Genomic DNA, 14,123 nt, shown 5'->3' with positions numbered 1-14,123 from the left:
AATTTAGACTTTAAGGTCATGCTTGCCTGCTCTGAAGCAGGGGTGTCAAACATAAGGCCCGTGGGACAAAAAGTGGCGCACAAAAAAAGCTCCAAACTATTCCTTTTCTGGAACTTTTCACTGTATTTTGCAACATTGAAACTGTTTTCATGTTGAGATTCTTGTCATTTTCAATAGTAATATAAATATAAATACTTCCATTACATATAGTGAGACAAAGAAAAACTTTATTGAGGGTGGGGTCGCAGGGGGTGAAGTCGTTCTCCGTCTACCAGTCCAAACACAGAGACAGACGGTCACACACACACACACACACACACACACGTTCACATTTCCAATCAAAGGTACCAATTATCTCAAATACATGTTTATGGATTGTTGTGGGAGGAAACAGCAGCAAATCCACGCACAGGGCGAACATGCAAACCTCTGACAGGAACCCCGAGGTCAGCTCGAACCAGAGATCTGTGTAAGAACACACACGTGTGTGTGTGTGTGTGGCTCCCTCCTATTGATTATTTCTTCAGAAACCCTGACTCAGAGCCAAATTGGAGGACATAATAACACAAACCCAGATGCTTTGCCTGCTGTGCAGTGAAGTGCTCTTTATACACGTGTGTGTAACACCGACCCTTTCAGCTCACACACCTGCAGAAACACACACTTCCCATGACGCTCCCTGCTAATCAACAACACAGCTGCCTGGAATATAACTGGCACTCTGTATAAAGTCACTTCCCTCTGGACTGTACATACATTATGTTTGGCAGTGAAGGAGTCATTTATGTTTTCCCTCCTCTCTCCTGTCAAATAACCTTCTGTCCACCTTTTCCTTTCTTCTGCTCCCTCCCAGAACGCACCACCTTGTCACATCAGCCCCCCTCCTCTCTCCTTCCTCTCTCTAAACCTTACATCTCTCCACGCCTCTGCATGGCTTATCCCTCCTTCCTCTCACTTCTTCTTCTCCTCCTCCCGTCTTTCCTGGTCTTGGGAGGACAGCGGGATGGAGGACCGGGAGTTGACAGTGTGCCTTCTCGTCATCCTGGCATTAGGATGGAGCTCCGCTCAGACTCAGACCAACGCCACGGATTTAAGGTAAGAAGTCGTTTCACATTCAGGAGCTGCCCGTGTCTCTCCTGTGGAGGGGTGATTTCATTTTTTTTTTTTTTTTTTTGCATCCTGCATTTGCACATGTGGCAAACTCAATCGGTTCAGATGACCTGCTGTGTGCTCTCTGTTCCCTCTGCTGGTGACAGCGATGTGGATAATACCACTGAGTGCAGTGGAAACAGAGGGCTGCGCTGTCAGGAAGACGTGGTTGGCATCCTGTAAACACAGACGAGCAGGCGGACGCCAAGCCAAAACACGCTGGAACTAAAGCAGTGATTTAAGAGGGCAGATATTTACCAACTCTTCCTCTCAGTCCTGTGTTATTTCATTTTCATGTGTTCAAAACTGTAAAATCAGTTGATTTCAGGCTTGATTCTACTTCTTTAGCGACTGAAATGTTCACTCCTGAGCCCGTGTGCAGCGATTCCACATGCAGTGTAAATTGAACACGGGAGACAAACAAATGCCTGTGGCTCCAGAGGGCCAGCAGGGAGGGACTCCACCTCCCAGAGATTCAGACCGAGTGCAGCCCGACGCCACCGCAGTGCATATACGACACATTCCTGGAAAGCGTTGCTCAGAAAACACATCGATCACAGCTCTTATTGCGTGAAGTCATGATCAGTTTTAAAACTCCACTGAGAATCGAGTGAAGCTTAATTATGAAATCCACCTACGCGTTTTCAACAGGAAGCCGAGTGACCACATGCAGCGTCTAAATAAGTGAGTCTAGTGGGGCGAAATTAAAAGTGGAGGCTGGAGCTGCTTTGATGTGTGTTTATCTGAGTGTGAAGGAGGGGGCCCATGTGTAAGCTGGGTGTTTTCAAAGCGGCTGCCGGTTGAAGCGCGTCCTAACTTTCTTGTGGTGCAGTCAGAGCGTGGCGTGGCGTGGCGTGGCGTGCACGCCGCATATTCGCTCTCATTTGGATTTAACAGGTTTTATTTTAAAAAAAAGTCACCATGAGGGTTCACTGGGAGCCTCCCCGGCCGACGAGAACAGAGGCAGACTGTGCCACTGTGGTTTCCAAGTGTGTGTGTGTGCGTGTGTGTGTGTGAGCAGGATTTGGCCTCAATGCTCTTCAGTATAGCTGGCACTTCTTAGCAATGCAGTGGACCGGAGTTTCTCTCTTGCAGGCCGGTCTTCCTCTGCGGAGGCCACCTGGTCACAGACTCCGGCATCGTGGCGAGCGAAGGCTTCCCCAGTCACTACAAACCCAACAGCAAATGCACCTGGTACATCACTGTGAGTCACCCATCAGCCAGGCATCTGAAACAACATTTTGCAAAAAATACAAAATATAGAGCTGCATCTTTCTTTCCAAACTCCGCCCAGGTCCCCGAGGGCCACGTGGTCATGTTGTCCTTCCGCCTCTTTGACCTGGAGGCCGACCCCACCTGTCGCTACGACTACCTGGACGTCTACAACGGCCACACCCGCCTGGTGCAGAAGCTGGGCCGCTTCTGCGGGACGTTCCGGCCCGGCGCCCTCATCTCCACCTCCAACACCATGATGCTGGAGATGGTGTCAGACGAGGCCACCGGGGGGCGGGGCTTCCTGGCCTCCTTCAACGCCGGGAAGCCGCACATGGAGGGTGTGGATGCAGAACGCAGCTGCAGAGTTTTGATCATTTTCCAGAGACAAATCTTACTATCGCCGATGTTTGTATATATTCTGATGGAAGGAAGCCTAAATTCTTGCAGAGCAGGATGTTTTATAATGTTTCAGATGCAGTATCTCCATTTCTTTCTCTTTTTCTGTCCTTTTCGAATCGTTCTCACAGAGAATCAGTTCTGTGGAGGGCGGCTGACCAAATCTCAGGGCTCCGTCCGGACGCCCAACTGGCCAAACTCCAACTACCCAGCAGGTATCAGCTGCTCCTGGCACATCTCCGTAGAGCCAAGCAATGTAAGACCATCACACTGTCCTTCTTACATGTCTCAATCAAATGAACACATTCATTATTAGCCACCCAATAACTAAGAGCAAACCCTGGTCAAAATTCATTCACTTGTGATCATAAACTAGTATACTTTCGCAGTTTGGTTGGTCCAGAAAAGAAAGGAGACGTGTATTTATTGGAATTTTATTCAGGTGTGTTAAATCTCCGTTGATGCTGGACGAGAAGAAGGAATGAAAATAGTGTTGAAGGGGCCCGTCACACGGAAACGTTCAACCTCGGGTTCCCGATGTAGTGACGGAGTCCAAATGAAAGGCTTCATTGAGCCCCTGCAGGCGTGTTTGTGTGTCAAGAGGCTGAATGTAAAGAGAGAGGAAGGGTAGTAAGGCCAGGAGAGGGAGTAAATGCTTCTCTGTAACTCCACCGGCACCTTCCTCTGTCTGCACTGTACGCGCTTCATCAACGTTTTTCAGGAATAAACATAAACCTGCAGCCTGCCCTGTCTGGAATTCATAGTTTGCGTTGCCACCTCTTTTTTTTTAGGTGATCGAGGTGAACTTTCAGAAGCTGGACCTGGAGCCCGATACGTACTGTCGATATGACTATGTGGCGTTGTTTAATGGGGGAGAGACCGACGACTCAAGGAGGATCGGGAAATTCTGCGGCGACAGAGCACCAGGGTGAGATTACCATTTCAGTACACATAACAGCTCATTTTCATTCAATCGTCTTCATTTATCTTCTAATTATCTGCTTAGAACTATTGTGACGAATGGCAATGAGCTCCTGGTCCAGTTTGTGTCCGACCTCAGCGTGACCTCAGATGGATTCATGGCCTTCTACTCCAGCGTCCCCCGGGGGTCTCGAAGGCCCACTGCAGGAGGAGATTTCATCCACAGTCCTCAGACCACGTCCACGCCACAGAAAATCAAGCCCAGCAAACCCATCAAACCAACCCCGAAACCAAATCCTAAACCCAGACCGGGCCTGGTGTCTAAACCCACGCCAAAGCCTCCCAAGAAACCGCTGGTCAAGAAGCCGCTTGTGAAGAAACCTCCGCTCCGTAAACCCACCGGCAAGCCTGTAGTCAAAGCCACGCCTAAACCCAAACCAGCCAAACCCACGCCCAAGCTACCTGTGAGGAAGCCCACACCTAAACCTAAACCTACACCCAAGCCTAAACCTACCCTGAAACCAAAACCGACACCCAAACCAAAACCGACCCCCAAAGCCAAGGTTATCAAGCCGACACTCAAACCAAGCATCAAGGTTAAACCCACTCAAAAACCTGCACTGAAGACCAAACCCACCAGAAAACCTGTCATCAAGCCAGTAAAGCCAACACCTCGAGGCGGAGTTAAACCGACAGCCAAACCTAAACAAAAGCCAAAACCATCACCGAAACCAGGACCGAGCAAGACGGTAACCAGGAAGCCTGCAGTGAGCAAGAAACGTAGGTGGAGTTAAATCAGCTCAGCCGTTTCACTTAATGTATACACTTTGAGATACTTCTGCCAGGACGCTAGGTTATGTTTTCAGCATTTACTTATGTTTGTTTATGTGTGTACAGCTTTGCCACTGAACCCACTGTGTACACAACCCTGTAAGAGGGAAGGAACTCTTCAAACAAGCTTCTGCCCCCATGACTTTGGTACGAAACTACATGAGGAGTCCTTACTGCTCGTTTCATTTTCTATGACAACACCTGAAAATGTCCTTTGGCGTCTGTTTCAGTGATCACCGGTAAAGTTACATCCGTGACTCCCGGACCAAGAGGCTCAGCAACTATCGAAGTGTTCCTGATTAAGGCCTACAAAGCCGGACGCCTCAACATCACCAGATCGGGACCCGTCATGTCGGTCACGCTGAGCTCCGCCTGCAAGAGATGCCCCGCGGTGGTTAAAGGTACAAACAGCTGTCTTCTGGGTTTATAAAAAGGGCGAACACAGAGAGACAAACATTCCCATTACAAGCAATTTAGAGTCAACAATTAACCTCAAAAGCATGTTTTCTATTGTGGGAGGAAAATATACAGGACGGTCTCGAAGCACAACCCACACTCGTACCAATGACCTCTGCAGGCGTCACTGAACTCTAAAGAATAGAAATTTGATACTGTAAATATGTCTTGTTTAAATCAGTAAAGGAATAAGTAACCAACGGCTGAAAACATAACTTCAAATCAGTAATTTTTCACTTTAAACACAATTTTTGCATCACTCTCTCATTGTTATACTTTTTTCGTTAATTCATACTGGAAACTTAGGCTTTCTAAATCTGCAGAAATAACAATGTCACTTCTCACCTCAGATTTGATCTCTCCTTCAGACTGAGCAAAATTAATATTTAAAATGCTTTATTGTATTTAATCCACCCTTCAAGCTCGAGCACTTACTTATTGGAGTTGTTATTGACAATATTTCATCTTTATAGTCAGGGTATATCAGAAAGTCTAATCTAATGAGAATCTCGCTTTATGCAGATGATGTGATTGTTTAATAAAGCAATTGCAACAATTTGAAAACTGAAACTCTGTTGAAACTCTTTCCTTTTTTTAACAAAAGTACTCTGTATTATTTTGAGAAGTGCACTATTAAATTGTTTCATTTTTAAGTCATTTTTATGAGAATGTTTGACATATTTCTTCTGAATGTGTTTCTTGTTCAGGACTGAACTACGTGATGATGGGTAAAGTTGACGCAGAGGGTAACGGCCAGCTCAGCCCCTCCAGCTTCACTCTCCTCTATAAGCCCGTCCACGCCAAAGCACTGGCAGCCCTCGCCCGCAAATCCTGCTGACATATGTGATTTCACCATTTCACCCTAACACTTTAAAAAGATAACTTCACACACACCATAAAGTTGTTCCAAGCACTAACCAGCTCTTTTTTATTTTCAACCATCGTTTGTGAAGTTATATTCTAATCACACATGAATAAATATCACATTTTGTATTTTGTATGTAAATTATATGGTTATATATTTCTGTGTTATAGGATGCATAATAAACACAGTTGTTGGGGTAATTTTGTTTGGACTCTCTAACTGGCTGCTGGATGAAAATGCAAGGTGCAAAGTGGAAAAAGAAAAAGCAAACAAATGCAATGAAAAGCTGCTGTTCTTAAACTGTCGACAGAGTCCAAACTTGACAGCAGATGGCAGCAATGCTTCTGACAGATCCTGAGCAGCAGAAAGAAAGCTGCTCCACCACCAGCCTATCAGGTCAAGTTGTCAGTGTTCTTCATCATTCTATTACATGTTTGACAAGTCTGCTCTAAAACCTGGACATACTTCAAATGTTATGTTCTTCCTGGGGAGTCAGCAGAAGTCAGAGACGTGAGCTTTGAGATTGTGATTCTCTAACAAAATACACATTTGATTTCATTTGAGGATTCAAGTTACAATAACCCTAATATTCTGTGTATATTTTACAGCAGTTAAACATTTACAGTAAAGTTCAGTGAACAAGTGCTACAAAATGAAAATCAATGAAACAAAAAAAAAGCTTTGATTTTTTTCTTTTCACACTTTTGAAAAAACAAAGTTTTGACTCTTGAAGTGTGAGACACATCCCGTCTCCTCGTCACTTCGCATCAGGAAGGTGTCTCAACATCGTTGATGATTTTGCAGCCAAGTACACAAGTAAAGAAGGCGGTGCAGCAGCCGCAGACCAGGGACAGACCCAGGATAATGTAGACCAGGTTAGTGGTCCAGAAGGCGAACAGGTAGAGCGTCTTGTCGCAGTAATGATCGATATTTGTTGTGTTCTTGTTGTAGTCTGGCTGATAAATAGAGTAGATCCACACATTACCTACAAAATAAAAATGGTGTTTATTAACAGTTGATCTCTACACACACATGTGGATGAGTTGAATGTAATATGATCAGATATGACCGTTTAAAAAAATCAACAATTAATATATTGTGTTTTCACTTTCATTCTCAGATCATAACAGGTAATGAGATTCTCAAACAAACAACGTCCATCTAAAAAGAGTTGAAATATCAAAGGACACAGTTTTTCACTTCTTACATTTTGCACACCATTGCAGGCTGAAGATAATGGGCCATTTTCACAGCTCCACTACTTCCTGAAATTAACTGTGCACATTCATTTCCTGTCTTGCATTATTGGCCAAAATGATTAATCCAGGTGTGTCTTGTTGCAGAAGTCTAAACAAGACACACCTGGATTAATCAGTTTGGCCAATAATGCAAGACAGGAAATGAATGTGCACAGTTATTTTCAGGAAGTAGTGAAGCTGTGAAAATACCCCATTGTCTAATCTCTCCAACTAGAAGAAGACCTCGAATAGCTGCATAATAACAATAGAAACAGCTGGAAAAACAGCAGCTGAGCAGCAGAAGCTGAACACGTGAAGAGGTTAACTGCCATGCCTCACCATGAGAGAATCATTGGTTTGAATAGATTTTGAGTATTTTGTTGTATATTTTCCTTGGAGATGCAATGATTTTCTCCAGGTATGCCAGTTTCTTCCCAAAGTTTGCCTGTAGGTGTCAATGTGAGTCAGTGAGGTTTATAAGACACAAGCGATGTCCTTCAGAAACCCATCGAACAAAGTCAAGGGAACAGTCTGAGAAAGAAAAGCCTGTTGAGCTCGACTTTACTCTGCACAGACAGGAAGGTTTGGGGAAATTCTGTTAGTCTGCATGCCTTTATTAAAGTAATATCCTGTTTCAATAAACACAACAACAGTATATTGATCTTGGAATGCCACCGCTAGAAGAACTGTGTTTCATAACCAATCAGAAAAATGGCTCAATGGTGAAGCAGTCGTGTCCCAGAGGGAACACTGAAAGTGTTCAAGCCATCTTTTGTCTGTTTGTGTGTGTTGTCCCGAGTTGCCACAGTAGGTGGCGCTCATAGACAATGACTCATGAGACAGAAGCAGAGGAGCTGATTACTCTCCAGATGCCCTGTTACCTGGGAAAGGTACAGTTTTTTTTTTTTTTTTTTAACCAGCATTAAAGGTGGAATACAACATTTTCTCGAAAAGACGAAGCCCCACGTCTGTTACTCACTTTTTGAACAACGCGCATGCGCCAGACCATCCGCCCGGCTCTCCTGCTTCTCCCAGAAAACGTGGAAGTGTACGAGCGCGATCTCCTCTTCTCCGTCGTGCACGGCTCTGTACAGTTTCTGCGATCCGCCTCGCTCATAAATAAAGCTTTTTTTTCCGAAACAGCTACAGTTTCATTATGTCAGACTCGCCATCGGTAAGTACGAGCTCAGAAGCTCACCGGCTACATAAACACTCTGAATGCGCATGCGCAAAAGGGAGAAGCTGATTGGGCGCAAGCACGTAGAACCGCCTTACGAAAGCAGCTCGTCAGAATGATTGACAAACAGACCCACCAATTATTTAGGTGATCCACCCGGAAATCAAAATGTTGTATTACACCTTTAAGTTTCCTAACTCTGAGCCTTTTGTTAATTTACATACAAGTACATTTAAGTGAGAGCAGATTACCGAAAGTCTACTGTTGATGGGATTGTCATAGAATAAACAAGTTCTGAGCACAACTTCCTGGTAGCCTCACCTCATGTTCCTTCTACTCTGTTCTCCAGTCGCGTTTTGCCTCCTCCCCTGCTCAAGTCTATTTAGTTTAATTTCTCCTGTCTGTCCTCTGTATATCTGTCTCTCCAGCCTACTGGACTTTGACCCTGGCCTTGGATTCCCATTTCTAGAATTGTTTTCCTTGAATAAAAAGCTGCTTTTGGCTCTCGCTGGCTCCAGTCTGCATTTGGGTTCACCTGCCTCGTGACATCAAACAGCCAGTTTTAATGAGCTGAGAGGATCAGTTGCCAATCTTGTCAAAACAATTACTGAGTGTGATGTTTGGTTTTATCTCAGCATTTCTGACCTGTGATAAACCAGCAGAAGAGGAAGAGGGATATCAGCCGGTACACGAATTGGCAGCATCGGGTCAGCAGGGTGGGCGGTGCTACTTCTTCACCCTCCGGGTTGCTCGGCAGGCAGCTGGTCACCACACCCAGCACCAACCCAAACACCCCCGCCACGATCAAGTAGATGGGTATGTAGTGGTTTATTGGACAATCCTGCAGGTACACTGACCCTGGGGAGCACGGGAGGTGATGGCAGGATGACGTTAAAATACTGTGTGTCAAAACAAATTAAATAAGACAGATGTGTGACTTACCGATCGCAATCTGTGCAATGGGGATAGCACTAAAAAACCCCCAAAAAATTACTGCAAGAAAAACTGCAAGAATCCACGGCCATGTATTCATGCTGTGTCGCACGCGTCCAATGACCCCAATGTTCGACATTATCAGCAGTTTGGTGTCCAACCTGCAGAGGAAGGCAAGAGACGGTGACGGTCAATAAAGCAACACCGTTTACATTCTTCAGGAACATGAGTCTGCACAGGAGCCATGGATGAAATCTTGGCACATTCAGCTTTTTTTTTTTTGTGTTCCCGTTTGAAACTTGATCTCTCTGGATTGATAAAGACAAGTCACTCTTGTCAGGTTACAAGGAAGTCTGATCAGACTTTAAAGGAATACTCCGAAGATTTTAAACCCACGCCCTATCCCGATCATTTACAGAGTGAGATAAGCTCATAAATACCTTTTTTGTGTCCGTTTGTCCAGTGCCTGGCTAACAGCTGTTAGCATCGTAGTTAGCTTAGCTCAACTACGGCAGGTGAAGATTAGACAGAGCCAGACTGAGAGAGTGGACAAAATACTCCTTCCAGTGGTCCAGGGGACGGCGTATTAGCGAGTGAAGTAAATCTGAATGGTTATAAAATATTTTAAAACACGTGTTTTCTTTTCAATCCCTTAAAATAGCGTTTTGATACACACAGATCTGCACAGGCATAGTGCGCTGCGGAAGGATATACCAGGCGCACACGGCTGAGTCTATGCTTCTACTGCTGTGCTCCGGTATATCCTTCCGCGGAGCACTGCGCATGCTCAAGTCTGTGAGGATCAAAACATTATTTTAACGGATTGAAAAAAAAAAAAAAAAAAGCTTTTAAAATTCTTTATAACCATTCGGATTTACTTCACGTGCTAATACGCCGTCCCCTGGACCACTGGAAGGAGTATTTTGTCCACTTTCTCAGTCTGGCTCTGTCTCCTCTTCACCTGCCGTAGTTGAGCTAAGCTAACTACGATGCTAACAGCTGTTAGCCAGGCACTGGACGCACGGACACAAAAAAGGTATTTATGAGATTATCTCACTCTGGAAATGATCGGGATAGGGCGTGGGTCCAAAATCTTCGGAGTATTCTTTTAAAACCTGCTCCTTTGTAGCCTGTACCTGCAGTGAGTCCATCATTTGAGCATCTCATTTACTGCTTGGGCCTTTGGCCCTGCCCAGTTCAAAGTCACTTTGCTCTTAAATGAAAAAAGAAATGTGTCAGCCCAAATACCCAGCTGGTTATCAAGAGGTCCAAAGGTTTTTATTGTCATTGTAAAGCATTACAATGAAACTGAATTTGTACTTCTGGTCTAAAGATCAAAAAACAGCAGTACAGCAAGACTCAATAAATGAATATAGTGAAACAAGATAAGTAAAATAGAAATTAAAACCTGCAAAAACTAGGTCAGTGTTATTCCTGTGAAATAGACAGATATGGAGCTGAACATATTCTCCACTGCACCAAACATGATCACCTCTGTTTTTCTCTCAAGTTTAGCAAGTTGACTGCCTCAGTCTCCTGTTATTTCTAATTAATATTGAGCCACTCGCTGCTTCAATCAGGAGGAATGGAAAATATCAAAGGCATTGAGGATGGGAATAAGAAAGAACATAAGATATCCCTCTTTGTCGATGATATTTTGACGTACATTAGTGATCAAACCACATCTGTAACTCCACTTATAAAAGCTTTAGAAGACTTCAGCAAACTTTACAAGATGTTAAAAGGCCAGTGGCCCACAAATCTTCGAAGTAAATTTAATTTTCAAATGTCCAATCAAGGATTTCGATATCTTGGAATTATAATTACCCCTGTAATTACAAAGATCTTACTAGGTGGGAAATCCTACCTCTCTCACTTGTGGGGACAATAGAAACAGTCAGAATTAACATGTCACCCCGCTTGTTTTTTCTGCTCACCCTTACCTATAAAAACACCAACGTCCACCATGCTTAATAAATGGCCTTCAAAATTTGTTTGACAGAATAAACGCCCAAGAATCAAACATAAAACCCTTATATTTCCAAAATGTTGGGTCAAGAAGACAAAGATTTTATAAATATCGATAACTGAAGCATTATCTACATGAACATAATTATATTCATCTCTCGTACAGAAAAATTCTTTATTCCTGTAATCAAAATGGCTGTTAATAGCAGACAAGTATCATATGTCTAAAAAATATTGTAAGAAGACAGAATGGAGAATACAAATGATGTTAAAGGAAAACGGGAACTTGAAATGAACATAGTGATCAAGGATGAAGAGTGGGAGAAAACAATGCAGAAAGGGTAACAAACAGTCCAGCACTAAGAGAGTTTGAATGGAAAACCAAAATTCAATTTTTTTTTAGAACCCCCTTTGTCACATCCAAATTCTGTAGAACTTCAGACCAATGTTGGAGGGGTTGTGGTGGTGTGGGGGAACATACATATTTTGGGATTTTCCCAAATTTAAAAAATTATTGGAAAGATATTCAGGGTGAAATTATAAATTGTTTAGGTGTCAAAGTTCTATTAGAACCAAATTTTTCAATTATGGGGATTTTCCCAATCAGTTTTGTACCTAACTGTAACCGAATTTGATTTCATTTTTAATTGCGCAAAAAAGAAGACGAAGAAGAAAGAAACAGATTCCAGTCTCCTGACTTTAACCTCAACCCCCCACTATGACACAGTGGCAGAAGAACTTAAAGGAAGTGTATCACACGGAGCAGATAACCATAAGACTGCAAATGAAAACAGGCATATTTAAAGATAAACGGTCCTCCATTCACAATTCTATTTTTAACTGAATTCTAGAATATAAAGACAAGAAAAAAAATCTTTTTGTTGTTGTTTTAATGTAATGCAGGCAGAAAAATGTGTTCTACGGAAACAAGGAGTAGTAATTTACCATGTACCTGTTAAATTCTCTCAACAGAGGTGTCTGAGGATGGATGTTGTAGTGGTTTGCTCCGCTTTACTAAAGAGGAAAAAACAATAACTAATAAAATAACGTAAAGTCCTTAAACTGTCCCTTCAGACTCACATCAGCATCAACACAACAAACTTTCTCTGGTGGAGAAAACAAAACAAACAAGAACAACAGAAACACCGTTTTCTCATGGGATGTCCCGCACTCACCTCGGTAATGATCCCCTCAGCCTCCTCTCCGTCTGCAGCCGCTTCTCTCACAGCCTCACCTGCTGGATGACCGCCTCCTGTCTGTCTGTCTGTCATGCGCGCGACTGCACAACAATGAGCGTGGTCAGCTGACAGTTGGAAAACGTGGTTAATGTTTCAGCTTCCTGCTCAGCAGGACTGCAAAATGCACATACATCAGGTTCTTGGTCTTCATTTTTTGGGTTCATTGGTGTATATTGAATATAATAAAGAGGTGGAAGGAAAATCCATCAAACAACTTGATGCGAAACTTGATTTGAAAGTGTGAAACAGTTCTGGGTGGGAAGCAGGAGAGCAGAAAACAGAGTAAAAACCTGGTTTCAGTGAGAGCCATGCAGTGACTCATTTGAGAGAAATAGGACATGTTGACTGTTTAACTGCATGATTGTAAATTTTGAGTTGTTGACATTTGACCTGATAGTGTACTGTCATCTTCCTTCACCTACTTTCAGCACACCTGCAGTTTCCTTTCAATTTATTGATTATATTGGGTTTTTGTCTCCATGGGGGTTTAGGTTGGCATTTGATTGTTTCAGTTAAAAGTGGAGCCACTGAGTAAAGACTGGATTTCACAGTCTACTGTAAAAATAATCAACGATAAACTCACGTGGTACATGAAATCTGCAGCCACTTCACAAGTTAGGTAGCGTCTCCTCACCGCTCCCACCTGGGCTTCCTGCTGGTTAAAACTGGTGATGTTAAAAAAACACACCGCCAGGTCAACAATAGAGGTCAGACTGATGGAAAGGTCATGGGTTAGAGCCGGTCCACCATCTCAGAAGTGAGTGGGACAAAGTATTCAGAGGTCTAATGAGTGATTTATCTTCCTCTAGCATCCAATTGAGCCTCTCTCTGGTGGCCAAAGCACCACAAAGTCATTCACAGCACCAGCAGTTCTTTAAATTATATCCTCTCCAAAATGACCCTGGAACATCTACAGGATCAGTAGTCAGATCGAGTGCGACTTGGCACACAACTTGGAATTAATGGCACGTGCAAAAGTAATCAAGGTGCAAGCAAGAAGAAGCAAAATGGCATAATAAACTATACCTGCTGCAAAGTTACAGTCATCAAATATTATCTGGAAAAAATAAATGAACAAAAATGTCTAAATAAAAACTACATATTTAAACATTCATGCAGTTTTTGCTTTTAGTGTTTCCCAGTTCTGGTCGTCAGGCCTCCTGTCCAGCATGTAGATGTTTCCTTCCTCCAACTCATTCTGCGGAGCTTGACAACAACATTAGTATTCTTATTGACTCGCGTGACATATTGGCGTGTATTAACTAGTCATCATTTTGCATGTAACAGCATTTCTCACCTGACACGGTTTGTTTGTATAAAGTTTGCAAAAGTTGTTTTCAGCAGCTCCTCCAGTGGTCAGCCATGAGCGCTCATGGTGCGTTTATGGACGGCTCGGAAAAACACGTCACCGCTTGTTAATAATGAAGGTTATGTAATCACGTCGGTTTGTTGATTTGTTGGGTTGTTGGTTTGTTAACAAGATCACGGAAAAAGTAATGGACGGATTTCAATGAAACTTTGTGGACAGGTGGGTCTTGGGCTAACTTAGAATGCATAATAAACACAGTTGTTGGGGTAATTTTATTGTTTGGTCTCTCCAACTGGCAACAGAGTCCAGACTTGACAGCAGATGGCGGCAATGCTTCTGACAGATCCTGAGCAGCAGAAAGAAAGCTGCTCTCCCACCAGCCGATCAGGTCAAGATTGTTAAAACCTGTGAAAAGCTGCAGAAATTA

The 14,123-nt window shown here is 43.4% G+C and overlaps 1 protein-coding gene across 1 annotated transcript; it reads left to right on the top strand.

Annotated features, from left to right (window-relative positions):
• The first annotated feature begins 979 nt into the window (after positions 1–979).
• LOC115385516 (procollagen C-endopeptidase enhancer 2-like) lies at positions 980–6,027 on the top strand. The gene is made up of 9 exons (XM_030087584.1): positions 980–1,095; positions 2,245–2,353; positions 2,444–2,702; positions 2,892–3,016; positions 3,552–3,688; positions 3,767–4,461; positions 4,579–4,659; positions 4,743–4,913; positions 5,676–6,027. Exons 1-9 carry the CDS (start codon positions 1,004–1,006, stop codon positions 5,804–5,806), a joined length of 1,800 nt encoding a protein of 599 aa, XP_029943444.1. The 5' UTR covers positions 980–1,003; the 3' UTR covers positions 5,807–6,027.
• Positions 6,028–14,123: the final 8,096 nt, after the last annotated feature.

The sequence above is a fragment of the Salarias fasciatus genome, chromosome 3 (assembly GCF_902148845.1).
Source record: "Salarias fasciatus chromosome 3, fSalaFa1.1, whole genome shotgun sequence".
NCBI lineage: Eukaryota > Metazoa > Chordata > Actinopteri > Blenniiformes > Blenniidae > Salarias > Salarias fasciatus.
The sequence above is the reverse complement of the archived record's forward strand: the minus strand, read 5'-3'. Positions and strand labels throughout refer to the sequence as shown.

What these genes read in the sequence shown, in the direction of transcription:
- LOC115385516 (XM_030087584.1), top strand. Translation starts at nt 1,004, where the DNA reads ATGGAGGACCGGGAGTTGACAGTGTGCCTTCTCGTCATCCTGGCATTA. An exon ending in CGGGAAGCCGCACATGGAGG is followed by an intron (nt 2,703 to 2,891) that starts GTGTGGATGCAG and finishes TCGTTCTCACAG; the next exon opens with AGAATCAGTTCTGTGGAGGG. An exon ending in TGCGGCGACAGAGCACCAGG is followed by an intron (nt 3,689 to 3,766) that starts GTGAGATTACCA and finishes TTATCTGCTTAG; the next exon opens with AACTATTGTGACGAATGGCA.